We start from the raw sequence: 22,701 nt of genomic DNA, 5'->3' as shown, positions 1-22,701 counted from the left end.
CAGGCAGGACATGGAAACAGTGTTGTTATTTAATGGCCACAGTTACAGTCTTTCAGACCTAACACCACTGAAATACACATTAGAAATGATTAAGATGGTATATTTGAAAATGGTTATTTGGCCTAAAGTTTAAGACAACAGTTAGGAAAACATAAACAAAAGATGGTAAGTTTATGTTATGTTAACAATTATAAAATGAAAATCAAAAATATTTTTAGGGCAGGCCTTTTGTGCAAAGTTACTGCTTGGGATGCCCAAATCCCCTCTCTGAGTGCCTGGTCTGAGTCCTGGTTCCTCCAATTCTGATCTAGTTTCTTGAGACTGTATACCCTGAAAGGCAGCAGATGGGTACCCGATTCCTATATGGGAGATCAGGATGGAGTCGTCATTGCTAGCTTCAGCCAGGCCCAGTCCTGGCTGTTGCAGGCATTTGGGGAATGAACTACCAGATGGAATCTCTCGAATCTCTCTCACTTTCTCTCAAAAAAAAAAAAAATTATTTTTTTAACATTTATTTAAGGATATAAGACAGCAAACCATTTTTCAAATCTGGTAAAGATAAAGGAGGCACTTATGCAAGTGCAAATGTCTCTCCTAAGCCTATTCCCAGTGTGCTTACCCTATTTTGAAGAACAGAATAGGGGCCAGTACTGTGACATTAACAGGTTAAGCTGCCTCCTGCAATACCGGCACCCCATCTGGGTACCAGTTGGAGTCTTGGTTGCTCCACTTCCAATCCAGCTGCCTGCTAATGTAACTGGGAAAGCAGTTGAGAATGGCCCAAGTGCTTGAGCTCCTGCCACCCATATGGGAGACCCAGAAGAAGTTCCTGGCTCCTGGCTTCAGCCTGGCCCAGCCATGACTGTTGAAGCCATTTAGGAAGTGACCCACCAGATGGAAGCTCTACCTCCCTCCCTCTCTCTCTAGCTCTGCCTTTCAAATAAATAAAACAAATCTTTAAAAAACAAACAAACAAACAAACAAAAAAACAGAACTCAAAGGACCCTATGAACAGAAACTCTGGACAACATACTGAAGCGCCACAAAATAATTCTGTATTTCTTTAGGCAGGTTTTTGGTAGTTTCATGACTTATATGTGGTAACTATAAAGACTGACTGAACTAAAATAAATACCTACATTTTTAATACTCAGAAGTTTTTAAGTTTTCAAATATCTTTTAATTAAATACTACAAAATTAAAATATATGAATCTGTTGGAACAGGGCCTTCAAATAATGGAGGAGATCAATTTTTGAGATCCACAGACCCAATCTCAAATTCTTATTCTTTCTTAATAGCTGTTTGAGCTTTGGCAAATAATGTTAACAGAGGGGTTTAGCCTCAAATCCTGAGTTTCCAAATCTATCAATGAAAATAATAATAGTGTTGAAAAACATGACATGAATTTAATGGGATAAAGTGCCTGACACAGACTGAACATTTTATAAATGGTATTCTCTACTCTCATAGATATGTTGGACCAAATATATGCTTTGTTACAGTATTCAGTACTCTTTTGCCTTTTCATGTTACAAAATACCTTTTTTGGGGCTGGTACCTTGGAGGAGTGGATAAAGCCAATGCCTGAAGTGCCAGTATCCCATATGGGTACCATCTGAGACACAGTTGCTCCACTTCTGATCCAACTCCCTACTACCATGCCTGGGAAGGCAGCAGAGGATGGTCCAAGTGCTTGGACCCTTCACCCACATGGGAGACTTGGTAGAAGCTCCAGGCTTCTGCTTGGCTCAGCCCTGGCCATTCTGGCCATTTTGGGAGTGAATCAGCAGATGGAAGATACTTCTCTCCTTGCCGCTGCCTACCTGTAACTCTGCTTTTCAAATAAATAAATTTTTAAAATGCCTTTTTTCCTGGTCTAAACAATAAGAAACCTTAAGTTATAATTCTTTTGATTTTAGTACACATCATGACAAACTCATTTTAGAAATCTGCTTTACAGAGAACAGAGTCAAGATAAAACAATACAAATTATATCTAAAAAATGAGATAGGTGATTCTGTAAAACTTAACTGTTAAATTCTCTCCTTAATAATCAAGTCTGAAAACCTAATAAAAAGAAAATATGCTGTTATTTAAAGGACTTAATACCTTGTTTTACACTTAGGGAAGTCATAGTGTTAACAAAAGAGGACATGATGATTGATTCATCTTCAGGGCAAACAGAAAGATTCTGAAAAAGAAGCAAAAAGTAATGTCAACATATCTAGTTGGGAAACAACTCATAGGTCCATTAACTGGATAAACAAACCAGTACATCCATAATGTAGAATATTTATCAACAATAAAAAGGAACAAAATATTGTATATACCATTGCAAATATGAATCTCAAAAACAATATAGCAAGCGAAAGAAATAAAAAATTGTATGACTACATTTATAAAAAATGTTTTAAAAAGCTAAAACTATAGAGACAAGTAGCAGATCACTTGTTGTCAAAGGTCTGTAAGGGAATCCACCATAAATGTGTATAAGAAAATACAGCCTTAGCCGGCGCCGTGGCTCAATAGGCTAATCCTCCACCTTGCGGCGCCGGCACACCGGGTTCTAGTCCCGGTCGGGGCGCCGGATTCTGTCCCGGTTGCCCCTCTTCCAGGCCAGCTCTCTGCTATGGCCAGGGAGTGCAGTGGAGGATGGCCCAGGTGCTTGGGCCCTGCATCCCATGGGAGACCAGGAAAAGCACCTGGATCCTGGCTCCTGCCATCGGATCAGCGCGGTGCGCCGGCTGCAGTGGCGGCCATTGGAGGGTGAACCAACGGCAAAGGAAGACCTTTCTCTCTCTGTCTCTCTCTCTCACTGTCCACTCTGCCTGTCAAAAAAAAAAAAAAAAAAAAAAAATACAGCCAAATTAAAGCCACATACTAAAATGTGTGATTTTTACTGTATGTAAATAACACCTCAAGAGAAATAGGAACAACAATTTAAAAAAAAACTCTTTTAAAAATTAGTTAAGAAAATGAATATTTGGGGGCAGGCTATTGGCCTAGTGGTAAACCCATTGGTTAGGATGCTGATGTCCCACACCAGAGTTCTTGGGATTACAATTCAGTGCTGATTTCTGGTTCTAGGTGCTGTGCTAATGCAGACCATGGGAGGCAGCAAGTAGTTGGGTTCCTGCCACCCACCTAGGGGACCTGGATGTGTTCACGGATCCCAGCTTTGACCCTGGCTCAGTTCAGGACCTATCTTGGCATCTGGGAAATGAACTAGCAGACTGGAACACTCTCCTCCTCCATATGTATCCCTCTTTCTCTCAAATAAATAAAAAATAAATCAACTGTTAAAAAAAAAACGAATATTGCTATCTAAACTTGATAGTAAGAAGCAGGTGTCTGACCTACCAGTTAAGACACCAACAAACCTTATCAGAGTATCTGGGGTTTGAATCATGGTTCTCCTCCCTACTCCAGGTTCCTACTGATGTGGCAGCCTGAGACACAGCAATTGACAGCTCAAGCTGGGTCCCTGTCATCCAAATGGGAGATCTAAATTGAGCTGTAGGCTATCAGTATCAGCCTGGCCCAGCTCCAGTTCTTGTGGACATCTGAGGAGTGAACCAGCAGATAGGAGCTGTCTGATGCTCTGCTTCTTAAACTTTTTTAAAAAAGGGAGGAGGGGGAAGGATGGTAAAAAATAATTTTTTTGAAACAAAGTTGAATCTGGGGGGCCAGCACTGTGATGTAGCTGGTAAAGCAGCCACCTTCCAGTACCAGTATCCCATATAGGGGGTTAGTTTGATTCCCAGCTGCTCCACTTCTGATCCAGCTCCCTGCTACTGTGTCTGTGAAAACAGCAGAAAAAGACCCAAGTGCTTGGATCTCTGCACCCAAGTAGGAGACGTGGAGGAAGCTCCTGGCTCCTGGCTTCTGTCCCACAAAGCTCTGGCTACTGCAGCCATTTAGGGAGTGAATTGGTAGTTGGAAGAATTCTCTCTGTCTCTCCCTCTCTCTTTCTTTCAAATAAAAAAAAAATCTTTAAAAAATATTTTTAAAAGTTGATGCTCACAAACATAAATATCTTTTAAAAATATTAAGATCTGGGGCTGGTACTGTGGCATAGCGGGCTAAAGCCCTGGCTTAAAGTGCCAGCATCCCATATGGGCACCAGTTCTAGTCCCAGCTGCCCCTCTTCTGATCCAGCTCTCTGCTATGGCCTGGGAAAGCAGTGGAGGATGGCCCAAGTCCTTGGGCCCCTGCACCCACGTGGGAGACCTAGAAGAAGCTCCTGGCTCCTGGTTTCAGATCGGCGCAATTCCGGCCATTGTGGCCATCTGGGGAGTGAACCAGCCGATGACAGACCTCTCTGTCTCTACCTCTCTCTATAACTGTTTCAAATAAATGAAATAAATCTTAAAATATTAAGACCTACACAACAATGTAATGATTTGTGTCACTGAAAATACAAAGTTAAAATGTAAATTGTTATGTATATTTTACCTACAATAAAAAATCAACACCTATTACAACAAACTATATTAACAAACTATAAGGTTTACAATCTTAATTCTAAATTTACATCCTTGCAAAAGGTTAAAAGTACTTCAATTGTACTTTGCTAGAGAAGAGGGTAGCAAAAAGCTCAGTATGAATTATATAATACTGAGCTAGTTATGCAATTTCTTCAACAAATAATGATCACCATACCTCCCCTCACAGAACTGCATTTAATATGATATGCTGGGGCCGGCGCTGTGGCATAGCGGGTAAAGCCACCGCCTGCAGCGCTGGCATCCCATATGGGCGTCAGTTCAAGACCCGGCTGCTCCACTTCCAATCCAGCTCTCTGCTGTGGCCTGGGAAAGCAGTAGAGGATGGCCCCCTACATGGGAGACCTGGAAGAAGCTCCTGGCTCGTGGCTTCGGATCGGTGCAGATCCAGCCGTTGTGGACAACTGGGGAGTAAACCAGCGGATGGAAGATTCTATTTCTCCTTCTCTCTGCCTCTCCTTCTCTCTGTGTAACTCTTTCAAATAAGAGAATGAGAGGCAGAGAAAGGTCTTTCATCCACTGTTTCATTCCCCAGTTGATGGCAACAGCTGGAGCTGTGCAAATCAGAAGCCAGGAGCCAGGAGCTTCCCCCAGGTCTCTCATGCGGGCGCGGGGGCCTAAGGACTTGGGCCATCCTCTACTGCTTTCCCAGGCCATAGCAGAAAGCTGGATCAGAAGTGGAGCAGCCGGGTCCCGTAACCGACACCCACATAAGATGCCAGCAGTGCAGGCAGCGGCCTAACTCGCTACACCACAGTGCCGACCCTCAGCTTCATTTCTGATTCCAGCTTACTGCTAATGTGCACTTTGGGAGGCAGCAATGGATGATTCAAGTGGTTGGGTACCTGCCATACATATAGGAGACCTGGACTGAGGTCCTAGCTCCTGGCTTCATGGGAGATTTCTCTCTCTCAAGTAAATTAAAAAAAAAAAAAAAAAAAAAAAAAAAAAAAAAAAAAAAGGAAGGAAGGAAGGAAGGAAGGAAAAGAAAATTACTTTTAAAAAGAAGTGGAAAATGGAATTTAAAGTTAAGTTTATTTTGGTGCAAAAAAAGTTGAAATCCATACAGTTTTTTTATCATCTGTACCTTTCCACTAAGTTTTTGAAGACCCCTCCTAACCATATAATCATAGAATAGTTTCAAAATTACATGATACCAGGAGTTCTAGTTTACTTTCTAGAGTGTAAGCTAGAATAAATAATTAACAGTAATGACAGCCTCTGGCTTATCTGGTAAATAATAACTATTCAAATAAAATTATAACAAGAAAATGATATTCTAGGGATTTAAGGCACTTTTTTTTTAATGGCCAGAAGAGAAGTATCTGGGCTCCATCTAGTGGATAAAAGAAGAAATCAGCTCAGGATAACAACCAATAATTGTACATGCAATTCAAGGTAAAACAATTACATGAACAAATTTTCTTCCTTATCCACATTTTTGTTTTATAAAAAGGATTTTAAAATATGGTTTTTTTTTTTTTTTAGAAAAATGAATAGTTTATAGTAGTCTTTTTTTTTTTTTTAAGATTTTTTATGTATTCATTTGAGAGGTAGAGTTACAGACAGGGAGAGGGAGAGACAGAGAGAAAGATCTTCCTTCCATTGGTTCACTCCCCAAATGGCTGCAACAGCCAGAGCTGTGCCAATCCAAAGCCAGGAGCCAGGAGCTTCTTCCGGGTCTTCCACGTGGGTGCAGGGGCTCAAGGACTTGGGCCATGTTCTACTGCTTTCTAAGAAAATAGCAGAGAGCTGGATGGGAAGAGGAGCAGCCAGGACTAGAACAGGCGCCCATGAGATGCTGGCACCCCAGGCAGAGGATTAACCTATTGCACCACGGTGCTGGTCCCTAGAGTGCTCTTAATGTAGAGTATTTACTGCTCTTTCTCTTTTCTCTAATGTATGTTAGCTTACAGTAGTTTTAGAGATCTGTAACTATAAAATGAGGCAAAATAAAATACTACACTCAGTTTATTTGGAATAAAAACAAAGAAAATTTATATTAATATAGAAAGACTGAATAAAGAACAAAAAGAAAAATTATGACTAAAAACCAAGAGAGGGAAATTCAAAATTAAAATAAAACTAGGACATTTAAATTAGAATGCCTAGATGAAATCTTTTTACTGGGCATTCTCTAACACAGTATTTAAAAAGATCTTTTTCTACCTGTCCTCTAATACTTACTTATCAGTTATACTTTCTCCATCTCCTCTTCTCTAACACCATAGCCACCGTCCAAGATCATGCTTTCATTAGCTCTCACTTAGCCTACTGCAGCGATTTTTCTTGTTCTCTGCCTCTTCTCTTGGCTCCCAGAAATCTATCATCTACACACTGAGCCAAAGTGATGTGAATAGTAAATCTGATTTGTGACTAACTTCTCTCTTTTCTTAGGCCCTCTAAAATTTGGTTAATGTATACCTCCATTCCCAGGGTGAATGTTCACTTCACTGTCCTCATTCTGAGCTCTGTACATATTTATAAAGGACACATTTCATACTAGACTACAACTGTTTCCTAAACTTGAGACAATGATCTCCTTAACACGTTATAACCATGAATCATTTATTTTTATCTTCACTGCTTAGCAAATGATATTGTATAAATGATTATTAAGCAAACAAATAAATTACTAAAAATACAAAAGGAAAAAACAAAATGTGGAGAAATGTGAGATAGTTTTTACCTGCACAAGCTCATTGAGGACAACAGCATCAAAGCCAGAAAGGTACTGGACATAATACCTCTGCATTACAGGTCCATATTTTCTTACATGTGCTCTAAGTTCTTCCATATAAAATATTAATTCAGCAATGTGCCTTTTTAAGAAATTCAAGAAGAATATTTCAAGTAATAAGTTCATTGTTATCAAAGAGAATATTAAATTATTTTGATATTACTTCCAGATGCTTCTTAGAAATGGAATTGTTTACTGTTTATTTTATTATTTTATTAGTTAAGAAATTTATTTTTATTAGAAAACATTTATTTAATAACGTAAATTTCAAAAGTACAATTTTTGGATTATAGCGGTTCTTCCCCCCATACCTACCCTCCCGCCCACAAACCATCACATCTCCTACTCCCTCTCCCACCCCATTCTTCATCAAGATTCATTTTTAATTATCTTTATATACAAAAGATCAACTCTATACTGAGTGAAGATTTCAACAGTTTGCACCCACACAGACACACAAAGTATAAAGTACTGTTTGAATACTAGTTTTACTGTTAATTCTCATAGTACAACACATTAAGGACAGAGGTCCTAATGGCAAGCAAGCACAGTGACTCCTGTTGTTGATTTAACAACTGGCACTCTTAATTTATGACATCAGTAATCACCCAAGGCTCTTGTCATGAGCTGCCAAGGCTATGGAAACCTCTTGAATTCACAGACTCTGACCTTATTTAGCAAGGCCATAATCAAAGTGGAAGTTCTCTCCTCCCTTTAGAAAAAGGCACCTCCTCTAAAGGCCCGTTCTTTCCACTGAGATTTCACTCACAGAGATCTTTCATTTAGGTCATTTTTTGCCCCAGTGTCTTGGCTTTCCATGCCTGAGATATTCTCATGGGCTCTTTAACCAGATCCGAATGCTTTAAGGGCTGATTCTGAGACCAGAGTGCTGTTTAGGGCATTTGTCATTCTATGAGTCTGCTGTGTATCTGCTTCCCGTGTTGGATAGTTCCCTCCTTTTTAATTCTATCAATTATTGTTAGCAGACACATGTCTTATATGATTTATTTAAGTGATCCCTTTGACACTTAATCCTATCTTTATGAACTTAAACTGATCACTTTAACTAATAAGGTGGCATTGGTACCTGCCAACTTAATGGGATTTGGACTCCAATGGCAAGTTTTTAGCTTTACCCTTAGCGGTAAGTCTGAGGGAGTATGTACCAAACCGAACATCTCCTCCCTCTCTTATTGACACTCATTTTTAACAGGGATCAAGAATTGTTAATATTTAATATTAACTACTTCCATTCAAAAAAATTCATGTCAGAAAAAAAAATCAGAAAGCAAAACAAGAAAAATTATTAAGAATAAACACTCATAGCAGAAAATCCAAATTAAAATAAATTTAAACACTTCACATATATTTTTAAAAATCACAAATGAAGAGGCTTATAAGAAATAAAGATTTTTCTGTATGCTCTACTTCTCTGCTTCACTTATCTAAATACTGCTGAAAGACTGTGGACTAAAATGAAGGAAAGAAATTTCAAATGACACACTGGGTTGAAATTCTACTCTGTAAACATTTCTTAATTAAATATTTAGTAAATAATTTTGAAAAATAAATTCCATAGGAAATATTACTAGGCATATCAAGAAAACAAACAAGAACTATATCACCATCTGATGTACCAGAGAAAAAATACATTAAAAGCCCTAATTTCAAGTTAAAAACAACGTTGTATTACAATTCATATCATCTAATGTTAAGAATATTTGTTATGAAAAATATAAAAGTCCTAAAAAAACAAGTTTTTTAAAAATTACTTTGCTTCAGATCTAAGTCTCCATATTCCATAAATCAGAATATACAGAAAATAAATTTTTTAATGTCATTAACTTACTTATCAATAAAGTCATCTGCACTCTTCTTTGGCATGTTATCTGCATGACGAAGGAGCCAGATAATTTCATCACGGGCAAAAGACAATGCCATAAAAACAAAAAGTGCCTATTATAGAAAAAGAAAAATTATTCTCAAAGATTAAAAACAAAACATATAATAATCTTTAAGTCAAAAGTTATTGGCAGAAAATTATAATACCAAATTCAAAAGAGAAGAGAGACAACAGAATAAAAAAGCACTTGGAGGGAGAGCCTATCCACAAGGGAGGAGTGAGTAAAATGCAGGAGGCTTTAAAGTATCAGAGTCAAATCAGCAAATTCATTCTTGGCTAAACATAAAACCCACTTTTTTATGTGGTCCTTGATGTACATTTTAGTAAAATTCCATAAAAAAGAAATGCTTGCAAAAATTTTAATATAGCACACTTATTGCAGTAAGAATTAAATCAATTACCTTGGGCCCTAGCAAGCCAGGCTGATCCGAGAGAACAGTAGCCAGTTCTTTCAGTGCAGACCTTAAAAACTTGCGTCTTTCTCTGTGCATTGAACCACTAAAGGAAAAGAAACAATCAGTTTATTTGTTTCTACTAAATTACTACTGACAATTAAAGCAGCTGGTTTTAATTAGAAATTTCAGAGCAAATTTCTAATTTTAAGAAGTAGATGCTCCTATAAAAAAAAAATCATCTTTTGTATGTTTTTTGTTAAATTACTTTCTAATTTTATGTTTATCCTTGCCTTTCTTGTGTTGCTCTCCACCTATCAAAATCCTACCCCAGCACAGTGGTACAGTAGGTTAAGCCTCCATTCTGCTGAGTTGGCATCCCATATGGGCACCGGTTAAATCCTAGCTGTTCCTCTTCCAATCCAGCTCTCTGCTATAGCCAAGGAAAAGCAGTGGAAGATGGCCCAAGTGCTTGGGCCCCTGCACCCACATGTGAGACCCAGAAGAAGCTTCTGGCTCCCAGCTTTGGATTGGCCCAGCTCCAACCACTGCAGCTATTTAGAGAGTGAACCAGCGGATGTAAGACCTTTCTCTGTATCTCCCTCTCTCAATCTATAACCCTGACAAATAAAATCTTCAAAAAAAAGAAAAAAAAAATGCTGTGGCGTAGTGGTTAAGGCCACCACCTGCAGTGCCAGCATCCCATATGGGTGTGATTTGAGACCCAACTGCTCCATTTCCGATTCACCTCTCTGTTATGGCCTGGGAAAGCAGCAGAAGATGGCCCAAGTCCTTGGGCCCCTGTACCCCCACGGGAGACCCAGAGGAAGCTCCTGGCTCCTGGCTTAGGATCTGCACAGCTCTGGCCGTTGCAGCCATCTGGAGAGTGAACCAGCAGATGGAAGACCTTTCTCTCTGCCTCTCCTTTTCTCTCTGTGTAACTCTTTCAGATAAATAAATTTATCTTTATAAAAAAAAATCCTAACCCAACTTTGAAGACCAATCCTTCATGAAGCATTTCCCAATACCCAGCTACAAACTTCTAAATAATTTCTGCAATTTTAATATCATATAGAGTTTAGCATTTTACAAACTGAACTACAAAATCCTTTTGAAGATAAGCACTGTTTCAGTATAAACACAATTTGTCACTTCCAGGTAGAAATTAAGAAGTATAACTTAAGAAGTATCTGGTAATCTATAGCCTTGCTTATTAGACATATTCCTGTTAAACATACACAACTAACTAGACTAGACTAGACTATAACTAGGGTTATAGTCAATGAAGATAATGGGATGAGATTTATTTGGCATTCCTGTTCAAAAATAGAAAAAAAAGGGATAATCGAAATTATCATATACCAGATCTTTTAAAATTAAGTACAAATTAAGATCTTATACTGGCCAGCGCCGTGGCTCAATAAGCTAATCCTCCGCCTTGTGGCGCCAGCATACGGGGTTCTAGTCTCGGTCGGGGCACCGGATTCTATCCCGGTTGCCCCTCTTCCAGGCCAGCTCTCTGCTGTGGCCCGGGAGGGCAGTGGAGGATGGCCCAAGTGCTTGGGCCCTGCACCCCATGGGAGACCAGAAAAGCACCTGGCTCCTGGCTTCGGATCAGCGCGATGCGCCGGCCACAGCGTGCCGGCCGTGGTAGCCATTGGAGGGTGAACCAACGGCAAAGGAAGACCTTTCTCTCTGTCTCTGTCTCTCTCTCACTGTCCACTCTGCCTGTCAAAAAAAAAAAAAGAAAAAAAAAAAAAAAGAAAAGAAAAGATAAAGAAAAAAAAAAAAGACCTTATACTAACACGGAAAAAAAAGGTGTTCTAAGTATTCCAACTCATCATATCATGCAAAATATACACTGCTCCAAGAAAAGTTTTAAAATTTAGGTGCATAAAAGTCTAAATATAAAGAGTATATGACAAGAGTAATTTTGTTGTCAAAGATTAGTTTTAGAAGATTTAGATTAAAATGAGTCCTCTCTATATATATTACCTTAAGTTTTCTAAGTTTCAATTTCTCATCTAAAAAACAAGTATGATGGAATGTACTTCAAAAAAATATATACAAATCTTTCATGATATATAGTATTTCAAGAATACATTACTTAAGGGGATGGTGTTTTGGTACAGTGGATTAAGTTGCTGCATGCAATGCTAGCATCCCATATCAGAGCACTGGTATGAGTCTGGGGAAGCAGTAGAAGATGGCCAAAGAACTTGGCCTCCTAGCACTCATGAGGGAGACCCAGATGGAGCTTTAAGCTCCTGGCTTCAGCCCGGACCACCCCAGGCCAACGTGACCATTTGAGGAGTGAAGCAGCAGAGATCACTCTCACTCTCTGCCTTTCAAATAAATAAATAAAAATCATTTTAAAAAATATTACTTTAGGGGCTGGCATTGCAGCGTAGCAGGTAATGCTGCTGTCTGCAACACTGGCATTCCATACGGGCACCTGTTTGTGTCCCAGCTGTCTCATTTCTAATCCAGCTCCCTGCTAAAAGCCTGGGATAAGCAACAAAAGATGGCCAGAGTATCTGGGCCCCTGCAACCCACATGGGAGATATGGAAGAAGTTCCTGGCTCCTGGCTTTTGCAGCCATCTGGCAAGTGAACCAGTGGATGGAAGATCTGTCTTTTTCTATATCTCTCCCTCTCTCTCTGTATCTCTGACTTTTAAATTTAACTGCGATGATAAAACACTATTACTGAGAATAATCGTTGTCATTCCTAAGAAGGAAATAAGAAAACGTTATCTTGGCCAGCGCCGCGGCTCAATAGGCTAATCCTCCGCCTTGCGGCACCGGCACACCGGATTCTAGTCCCAGTCGGGGCGCCGGATTCTGTCCCAGTTGCCCCTCTTCCAGGCCAGCTCTCTGCTGTGGCCCGGGAGGGCAGTGGAGGATGGCCCAAATCCTTGGGCCCTGCACCCCATGGGAGACCAGGAGAAGCACCTGGTTCTTGCCTTAGGATCAGCACGGTGCACCGGCTACAGCGCGCCGGCCGTGGTGGCCATTGGAGAGTGAATCAATGGCAAAGGAAGACCTTTCTCTCTGTCTCTCTCTCTCTCTCACTGTCCACTCTGCCTGTCAAAAAAAAAAAACCATGTTATTTTGTCTACTTTGCTTCCTAGGGTAGCTATGAAGAATCTGTGATGTTTGTTAACAGTGGGAGGAAATGTCTACGAAGTATTATTGCCTAGCAAATGATAACAAGTTGCAGGAATTAGTACTGCTTACTATTTATAATTATTTTACATAAAAACTAAAGGTAGGGACCAGTGTTGTGGTGGAATAGGTAAAGCCACCACCTGCACCACCAGTATCCCATATGGGCACCAGTTTGAATTCCTGCTGCTCTACTTCCAATCCCACTCCTACTAATGTGCCTGGGAAAGCAGCAAAAGATGGCCCAAGTCCTTGGGTCCCTGTATCCATGTGGAAGACCTGAAAGAAATTCCCAGCTCCTAGTTTCGGTCTGCCCCTACCCTGGCCATTATGGCCACTGGAAGATCTCTGTACTTCTGCCTTTCAAGTAAATAAACCTAAAAAAAAAAAAAAAAATCAAGGTAATAGAAATACCACATTTGTAAAAAATCTTTATAAAAGATAGCTGTGACACTATGTATCTATCTACAATAGGATCTATTCCCACAAAGAAATGATAATTACGTGAATTTCAGCAGGTCTAGAAAGGAATCCTAACAAACTCTAAAGTATGTTATTTGTATTACAGAATTGTTTTTGAATAATGTAAGCATATGCACTTCATTCCAGTGGAAAAAATATGCATGAGGAATAATGTAGCACATTAATAATATATACTTTTTTTTTTTTTTTGACAGGAAGAGTTAGACATTGAGAGAGAGAGAGACAGAGAGAAAGGTCTTCCTTTTTCCCATTGGTTTACTCCTCAATGGCCACTGCGGCCTGCGCACCGTGCTGATCCGAAGCCAGGAGCCAGGTGCTTCTCCTGGTCTCCCATGTGGGTGCAGGGCCCAAGTACTTGGGCCATCCTCCACTGCCCTCCCGGGCCAAAGCAGAGAGCTGGACTGGAAGAGGAGCAACCGGGACAGATTCTGATGCCCCGACCGGGACTAGAACCCAGGGTACTGGCGCCAGAAGCGGAGGATTAGCCTATTAAGCCACAGCACCGGCCACATTAACAATATATAAAGATGGCTTAAATTCCCATTACCCATCTATAGCCTAAACTTGAATTCTAAAATTTCTTGTAGCTTTTTATTTACTTCTATGGAAGTGTTTGTCTTCTCTCTACCTTAAAGAAATACTGATGGAACAGATCTAAGCACACTGGAGAAAATAATCTATAAAGCTCTATCATATATGTAATAAGTAACGTGAAACATAAAATTATGTAGAATCCTTTCATGAAGAAAATTGAGAAGTTGTTCAAAGGTCTTAAATACATTAATTTCTAATCTAGGAGATCTATATAATTGCTAATATTAAAAAGCTAAAATCAGGGAAATGTGTGAAATTAGCATACTTTCCAAAGTATACCCTATTTGGAAGAGTGTTAAGAATTTATCAATTTCCCTAAAGAAGTACAAAAAATCAGCACAATCTGCAAAATTGGCACAATTTTAAGATGATCTATATGAAACTTATTTAATGCGTTTTACTAAGATTTCAAAAATACTTAAAATCTGTCTGCAAAGGCTAGTGGATACAGCCCATTGTTTCTCACTGAATGAAAGTTCTCCCTTTTCAAACACTGCATTTTGCATACCATTCATCTATTCTCATTTCAATAAAAGCATATTCAAGAAAGGAATTCTTAATGAAAAGCATAGATAAAGCAGTTTACTTACGCATGTGACACAGCTGCCTCCTTGCATTCTCTTATGTCATTTATACGTTTATTATAGCTATGAAAAAAACCAGAATCATGTTAATCTTAACTTGATCAATAACAGTCAAACTGAATATATCGAATACCAAAATTCAATTCAAAAAAATCTATTATCAACAACAATGGCCAAAAAACTGGCCATCAAACTGGAAATGCCATAAATCCAACCATATCCTACCCTAGCAACTCAGGAGACCAGGACAAGCCTTTCCAGGGAAGAAAAAACAATTGCCCAGGATATTAAATCAACAAAATGAAATTTCCTCACAAGAAGCTTTTTATTTAATTAAATTTCATTACTTTCTTAAGCCCAGAAGTCAATAAAATTATACCTCTGATATAATTAACAGTAATTCCCAAAAATCCAAAGTACTGACAAAAGTATTACTCCTTTTTATTAATGCTATTTCATAAGCACAGAAAAACTCTGAAAGGACATATATATGTTATGAAAAAAACTACCCAGGGATTTCAAATTTTTTGTATAAAAATGAAATTATCTTTTAATTCCATTTTTCCATGAACTTCTTCAAGTACCCTTGTACTAAGACTCAACAGTAGTTAATTCTTTGAATACAAGCAGTCTGGGTGGAAAAAACTCAGGCAGGAAAGCATTTGCCTACTTCAAATTATTTTAAGAGACTTATAAAGGATGATTTTTACTCATCATTTAAAAAAAAAACTATTTTCCAATTTAAAAAATTCAGTTAAAAAAAAGCAATGGACATCAGCAAGTTTGAAGGTACCATTGGAAAAACAAATAATAATAAGTAACTTCATTAATACCAGATTAAAAACTCAAAATTCCTGGAGCAGACATGGTGGCACAACAGCTTAAACCACTCTCTTGAGATGCTGATATTCCACATCACAGTGCCAGTTCAAGTCCCAGATACTCCATGTTTCTAATCCAGCACTCTTTCTAATACACCTGGGAGGCAGCAGAAAATGGCCCAAGTATTTGGGTTCCTTCTACCTGTGTAGGAGACCTGGATGGAGTTCCTACATTCTGGCTAGGGGAGTGAACCAATGGATAAAAGATCTCCTCCCCTAACGCTAGTCACTCTGTCTTTCAAATAAGTAAGTAAACAAATCTTGAAGGAACATATTCAAAATTCCTAAAATGTTAAAGTTATCTTCCTGACAAAATGACTAAAACCATGCATTATCAAAATAAACTTCAACTTCCATATTTAAGTAGTCTAATATTTGTTTTTAAACAAATGTCCACAGTATGCTATTTTTCAAATGATTGGCCTCTATAATAAGCTTTTATATTTATGACTTAATTATCACAATACTCATTCTAAACTGATCACTCACAATTTAATCAAAATTAAGACTACTCAAATTTAAATACTGAGATTCTAAAATGTCAACTTTACCATTAATATAGCAAATCAGGATGGGTGTTGTGAAACAGCAGGTTAAGACTCCACTTGGGATGCCCATGTCCCATTTTGGAGTACCTATTTCAATTCCCAACTACTCCTCACTTTTGATCCAGCTTCCTACTAATATGCCTGGGAGGCAGTGAATGATGGCCTAAGTACTTGGGTTCCTGCTACCCACATGAGACCAGGATGGAGCCCCTAGCTCCTTGGCTTATGACATATGTCAGCTGGTCAGTTGGGAAAGCAACAGAGGGAGCAAAGATGAAAGCTGGTAGTACTAAGCCTGCGCCGCGGCTCACGAGGCTAATCCTCCTAGTGGCGCCGGCACACCAGGTTCTAGTTCTGGTCGGGGCGCTGGATTCTGTCCCGGTTGCCCCTCTTCCAGGCCAGCTCTCTGCTGTAGCCAGGGAGTGCAGTGGAGGATGGCCCAAGTTCTTGGGCCCTGCACCCCATGGGAGACCAGGAGAAGCACCTGGCTCCTGCCATTGGATCAGCACGGTGCGCCAGGCGCCGGGCGCGACGGCCATTGGAGGGTGAACCAACGGCAAAAGGAAGACCTTTCTCTCTGTCTCTCTCTCTCACTGTCCACTCTGCCTGTCAAAAAAAAAATAATAATAAATAAAATAAAATAAAAAATAAAAAAAAAAAAAAAACAGAAAAAAAAGAAAGCTGGCAGTACTGACCAGAAACAGACACAAAAAAATTTTCTAGGGATGAGGAAAATGTTCTACATCTTGATCTATGAGGTGGTCACACAGGAATAGTCATATGCTATACATGTAAGATTTATTTTATTTTTATTTGTAAATTTTACTTCAATAAAGTAGTAGTAAGGAAAGGGCAGATTCCTTTAACCTTTCCAAGCTACAGATAAAGAGGTTTGGGAGGATGCCCAGTAATTTGGATTTTAATCTGCATCCCCAGGGTAATTTTTAGGCACACTAAAATCTGAGATGTATGTTAGACACACATTTTTAAAAGATTTATTTAGTTATTTATTTGAAAGGCAGAATGACAGAAAGAATAAAATAGTCCATTTGACTCCCCAAATTGGTATGACACCCAGGACTAGGCCAACTTGAAGCCAAGAGACTGGGACTCCATGTGGGTCTCTCATTTGGGTGGCAGGGACTCAAGTACTTGAGCCATCATCTGCTGTTTCCTAAGTGCATTATCAGAGTGATGGATTAGAAGCAGAATAGCCAGTAACTTGAACCAACATTCCAATATGGGATGCAGAATCCTAAGCAGCAGCTTAACCGACTGCACCAAAACACCTGTCTACACATACTTATTTTTTTAAAACTGATGTTTTATTTTACCTCAACTTATATAAGGACTATATTGAATTGGATATGAAACGGTATCTGAAATTGGATGTGAAATAAATGTAAACAAATTTCATTTTTGCCTGAAGTTACCAAGCCCAGAATAACTACTCAACATCAAGTACAAAAAGATTCTAATATATTTCAGATGCGTCTCATTTAAAAAAATTAATAATTGCTGCAAACTCTGAGTTCAGCTTGGCTTTTATATACTGGGTAGAGAGGCATTAAAAATTCCAAGGAAATAAATTACCAGGAAAGAATGAAAACAAACTGCATGGGAGTATCTTCTATGAAAAGGAAACAAAATCAGCAGTGGTCTCACTTTTATAATTATTATATCAATCTAATACAGTGTTTCAGATTGCTTCATATACTTGCATGATTTGCAAGAAGACACATTTTCCACCTAAAATACAGGTTTGAAAAGGCAGGAACCCTACATTTTAAATCTGTAAAGTTATTTTAGAAATATGAGTATTTAAAAAAATATGACTACTATTATAACAGGACAATTGTTTAAAACACATTGCTAGGACCAAGCAGGATGGTTTAGGCTAAATCATCCTAAATAATGTGACAACTACTGTATCCCAAAAACATTAGCAAATAATGCATCACCAACCTTCTCCAAAATAGACAGAATAATAAAAAAATGCCATACCCTCGTATGTTCACAAATAAATCTTCTGCAGCTTTGTGAATATGGAAAACTTCATCTCGAAAGAGAGACAGGCAAGAGCTGCTTTGAAGAGCTAGCTTCCAAAGGTTCAGTGCTGTAGCATCAGTATTTAGGATTCCATGGCACAAAATAAAGCCAACTTTAAATAAAAAGGAAAGCAAATACAAATGTAAAAACACATTCCAAAGTTAATGTCTTTTGGTTACAATGTAGTCTTTAAAAAAGAAAAAAATTAACACAATTTCTAAGCTGAGACTTTTAAGTGATAAGTGTCTATAAATCATATACATACAAACTGGTAATAATATTTTCTTTTCCAATTGAAACTTTTTGTATTCTGCAAAATCAGTTCTTTGAACCCATATTAATGGAAGAAAAAAGATCACTTCTGAGTTATAAACAAATCATTTAAATAAGATATTTTCAGGAACATTCAAAAATATTTTAAGTTAAAGATCAGAAATTACTAATTAACATATTATTACAGTTGTTATAATAATTGAAATTTAAAGCAAGCCTGACTTTTTCAAAGTCATCAGAAGAAGTGATAGAGTAATAATTTCATAGTAAGTTATAGTTTGCGATAAGTCTTTTCACATGTACTTGAATTGTCTCTCAGGTTTATCCTTTTGGTAGACCAGAAAAGTGGTATCCTTTCACAACTGAAGTGAAGGTTCAATAACTTACCTAAACCTATACTATCAAAGTAAGAGAGCTAGTCCAATATTCTTTCAACATATTAAGCTGCTCTCTATTATACGAATTCTAAATATCTTACTTTTGGTATCTTGCCTGGAAATTCCTCACAAATTTATAATCCTAAATATGCTTGTTGGTGACCTCCCTAACCCTCTATACTAAGCCACAGGACGACATTTCTCAATGACTCAACACTCAATGCCTACTATACATGTAACGAGGTTCTATGCTGGGCCAGTTATGAAGCAATTCCATTTTTGAGATTTCCCTATGATTTTTTCAAGTTACTTCCATCTTTAAACTCCTGACTCATATTATAGTTGTACTACTACCGACACTTTAACATATAACTTGCCATTTATCTTTTTATTCATAGTTCTCTTCCTTTAAAAGGGGCACTATGGGGCCAATGTTGGGGCATAGTGGGTTAAGCCGCTGCCTGCCATGTCCACATTCCATGTGGGCACCGGTTCCTGTCCTGGTTGCTCTACTTCTGATCCAGCTCCTTGCTAATGGCCTGAGAAATGCAAAGGAAAATGGCCCAAGTGTTTGGGTCCCTGCCACCCATGTGGGAGATGCGGAAGAAGCTCCTGGCTCCTGGCTTCAGATAGGCACAGCTCCAGCCACTGTGGCCATTTGAAGAGTAACTAGCAAATGGAAGACTTCTTTCTCTCTCTCTGCCTCTGCCTCTCTGTAACTCTGTCTTTCAAATAAATAAATCAATCTTTAAAAAAAGGGGGAGGGGGTATACTATATTAGCAATTTTGCTCTTTAGTTATATACTGGGAAACCACATATACAGAGCATATTAAACTTCTTTGACTTTGTTGAAATATGAAAAAAAAAATGGCATTTATCAGGGACCCTAAATGCAAATCAATTATTTGATTTGGCATACATCCAAAAAAAAAAAAAAAAAAAAAAGAACAACCAGAAAACATGGTTAGAAATTTAAAGAACCCTCAAGGGAGCCAGCACTGTGCCACAGCGGATAGTTGCAATAGTTGCCACTTGCAGCTCCAGCATCCCATATTGGCAATGGTTCTCTCAAACTCTTTCAAATAAATAAATAAATCTTAAATTAAAAAAGTCCTCAAGAAAAATTTTGTTTATAAAATATTTTTAGAGGTGAAAATTTGACTTAACAGTGAATATGTCCCCTATGCCACATCAGAGCACCTGGGTTCACGTTCTAGCTTGGCTCCTAATTCCAGCTTCCTGCAATGCACACCTTGGGAGGCAGCAGTAATGCCTCCAGTAGTTGGGTTTCTGCCACCAATGTAGAAGACCTGGATTGAATTCCTGACTTCAACTTGGCCAGCCTTAGCCAAGGCAGGCATCTGGGCATCTGGGAAGTGCACCAGAGGATAAGAGCTGGCTTCCCCACCACTACTACCAGCATCAAATAAGTAAATTTCAAGACAAATAAATGACTTTTAGCTTATATACTTTTTACCCTAATCCCTTGAGTAAAGTGAGATTTCACTTAGTGTCTCAGACCTCTTTGTATGTAGTTGTCCCTTGGTTATCATTAGAGGATTAGCTCCAGAATACACCCTCATACCAAAATCCATAGATGCTCAAGTTCCTTATATAAAAGGATGTATTTATATAAAAAAAACCTGTACATATCCTCATATTTACTTTAAACCATCTCTAGATTACTTGTGATACCTAATCCAATGCAAATAGATGTTATATTGTATTGCTTATGAACTGAGAAGGAAAAATATCTGTACAATACACAGCTTTGAATTTTTCTGAATTTTCTGAACTTTTCTGAATATTTTCCATCCCCAGCTAGTTGAATCCATGGATGTGAAACCTGTGGATATTGAGGACTTAGCACTTAGATTTACAAAATACTTGCAACTAACAATTAAAGATTTCCTTGAAAATTTTATATTATAGTACAGGCTAGGGTGGTTTTTTATTTTAAGATATGAGTGGGATATGAGTTAGTGTATATTAACTTATTTATGATAAACCAAAAAAGGCAAATGAATTTAAAACAGACTGTCCAAGATTAAGGAAATGTTATTAAACGTACATTAACCTCCTTTCCTTAGCAACAAAGGCAAAAATTTTTTTAATTTTAAGAAGAACCATAAAAATGTTGGAAAACAAAATAGAAGATCAAGACTAGACCAGAAAATTGGAGACAGAAAGCGGATAAAACTATTAGTTTAAAAAATTCAGGAATTAATAACCCAAAACTCCAAAAATAGAGATCTTTCCCAAGGGGTCCTCCAAATCCAATCAACAAAGCTAAAGCAGACTCTGAAAATAATATCAGAATAATTAATTTAAATTTACATTACAAATAACTTGGTCCCCAACATTCTAGGTCCTCTCCAATTCTTGGCTTTGGGATATAATCTTTTTTCAATTTTTGACAGGCAGAGTGGACAGTGAGAGAGAGAGAGAGAGACAGAGAGAAAGGTCTTCCTTTTGCCGTTGCTTCACCCTCCAATGGCCGCCACGGCCGGCGCATCGCGCTGATCCAGAGCCAGGAGCCAGGTGCTTCTCCTGGTCTCCCATGCGGGTGCAGGTCCCAAGAATTTGAGCCATCCTCCACTGCACTCCCTGGCCACAGCAGAGAGCTGGCCTGGAAGAGGGGCAACCGGGACAGAATCCGGCGCCCCGACTGGGACTAGAACCCGGTGTGCTGGCGCCGCAAGGCGGAGGATTAGCCTATTGAGCAGTGGCGTCAGCCGGGATATAATCTTGAGCAGTGATTCTCAAACTTTATGTTGCATCAGATTCACCAAGAGGGTTTATTAAATCACAGATTACTCAGACCCACCCACAGAGTTTCTGATTCAGTAGTTTTGGGTACTGATCAAAACTCTGCAATCTCAGAGTATTTAAGCACCAAATAGTATCTAGGAGTCCTAGAACTGCCCAGCGGCATAGCAAGGTGCCTGTAATGCCAGAATCCCATGTGGGTGCTAGTTCAAGTCCCAGCAGCTCCATTTCCACATCCATCTCCCTGTTAATGAGCCTGGGAAAGCAGCAGAAGATGGCTTAAGTCTCTGAGCCCCTGCCACCCACATGAGAGACCCGGAGGAAGCTCCTGGCTTCGGTCTGGCCCAGCCATGGCTGTTGCAGCCATTTGGGGAGTCAATCAGAGGATGGAAGATCTCTCTTGATCTCAGTCTCTCTCCAGTTCCCATCTATGTAAATCTGCCTTTCAAATAAATAAAATCTTAAAGAAAAAGAAATCCCTAGGTTATAGGTTATAGGTTATAGGTTATAGGGACTATATTTTGAACTAATCTAGAACAAAGCTCTAAAGAAAAAAAGACTATCTTCTGAATCCTAGAATGAGAGATGGTGTCAAAAAGAGAAGGGAAGAATATAAGGTAACTTCTAGCTCTACATTAAATTTACTCAAGATTCAAACTTACAGAAGCAATAAAACTCAGAGTAAATAATCTCTCCTTTGTCAGCTGTAGTTACCCTCCATCTGTCTGCCTTCCCCATGCCCATGCTTCTGGGTGGCTAGCTCCCTGATCCAATTCCCTGCTCATTGCACAAAGTCCTACAATCAGCATTCCCATTTAAAGTAAAAACTGTAAGGAAACAGTACTAAATATCTCTAATGGTTACTTAACACCAGTTAACTCTACTAATCAAACTGAGTCTTCAGCCATATACCCATAAACATAAATCAACAACAGAATCACCATACATTTAAGCAAAAGCAATGCTATGAAAGCTATTTTTTAAAATCACTAAGAGATAAAGCGTGGAAACCCAACTATCTTTATACAAGAAAATACAAATATCACAAACCTGATCACTATAAAAAATAATATAATAAAAATGGCTAAAGGCAGATAGTGATTCTAAATTCTTCCTCTTTTACATTCAAAGTAAGAGCTTATAATGAGATTAAGTATAGAAATCAAAAATATTTAGAAATTTATAAACATCTGACAATAATTTCAGAGTAGAAACCTAGTAATAAGATAATTCCTAGATTATACTAAATCCAATTATCAAAACTGTGGGATTTTAGGTCTCTGTTATATTTTTTTCTGAAAATTCCAGTAAATCACTTATATTACTTTATTAAAGTATCAATCCAAAAAACACAAAAGAAAAACTGGTCCTTTACCATAATTTGAGAAACAGGGTAATACAAATCCAACAAGTGTATGTCAATAAATCAAGAAA

At 38.5% G+C, this 22,701-nt stretch overlaps 1 protein-coding gene across 4 annotated transcripts in view; it reads right to left on the bottom strand.

The window, feature by feature from the left end:
* The window catches only part of NCKAP1 (NCK associated protein 1), a 115,814-nt gene that overhangs the window by 50,028 nt on the left and 43,085 nt on the right, over positions 1-22,701 (bottom strand). For all 4 annotated transcript variants that reach the window (XM_002712325.5, XM_051848379.2, XM_008258817.4 and 1 more), the window contains 6 exons: positions 17,803-17,959; positions 14,376-14,432; positions 9,552-9,648; positions 9,097-9,203; positions 7,197-7,329; positions 2,112-2,193 (listed from right to left, as the gene is read on the bottom strand). In XM_002712325.5, the coding sequence (XP_002712371.1) occupies positions 2,112-2,193; positions 7,197-7,329; positions 9,097-9,203; positions 9,552-9,648; positions 14,376-14,432; positions 17,803-17,959 (633 nt within the window). The remainder of the gene's footprint in view (positions 1-2,111; positions 2,194-7,196; positions 7,330-9,096; positions 9,204-9,551; positions 9,649-14,375; positions 14,433-17,802; positions 17,960-22,701) is intronic.

The sequence above is a fragment of the Oryctolagus cuniculus genome, chromosome 3, assembly GCF_964237555.1.
Source record: "Oryctolagus cuniculus chromosome 3, mOryCun1.1, whole genome shotgun sequence".
Lineage (NCBI taxonomy): Eukaryota > Metazoa > Chordata > Mammalia > Lagomorpha > Leporidae > Oryctolagus > Oryctolagus cuniculus.
This window is presented reverse-complemented; position numbering and strand designations above follow the sequence as displayed.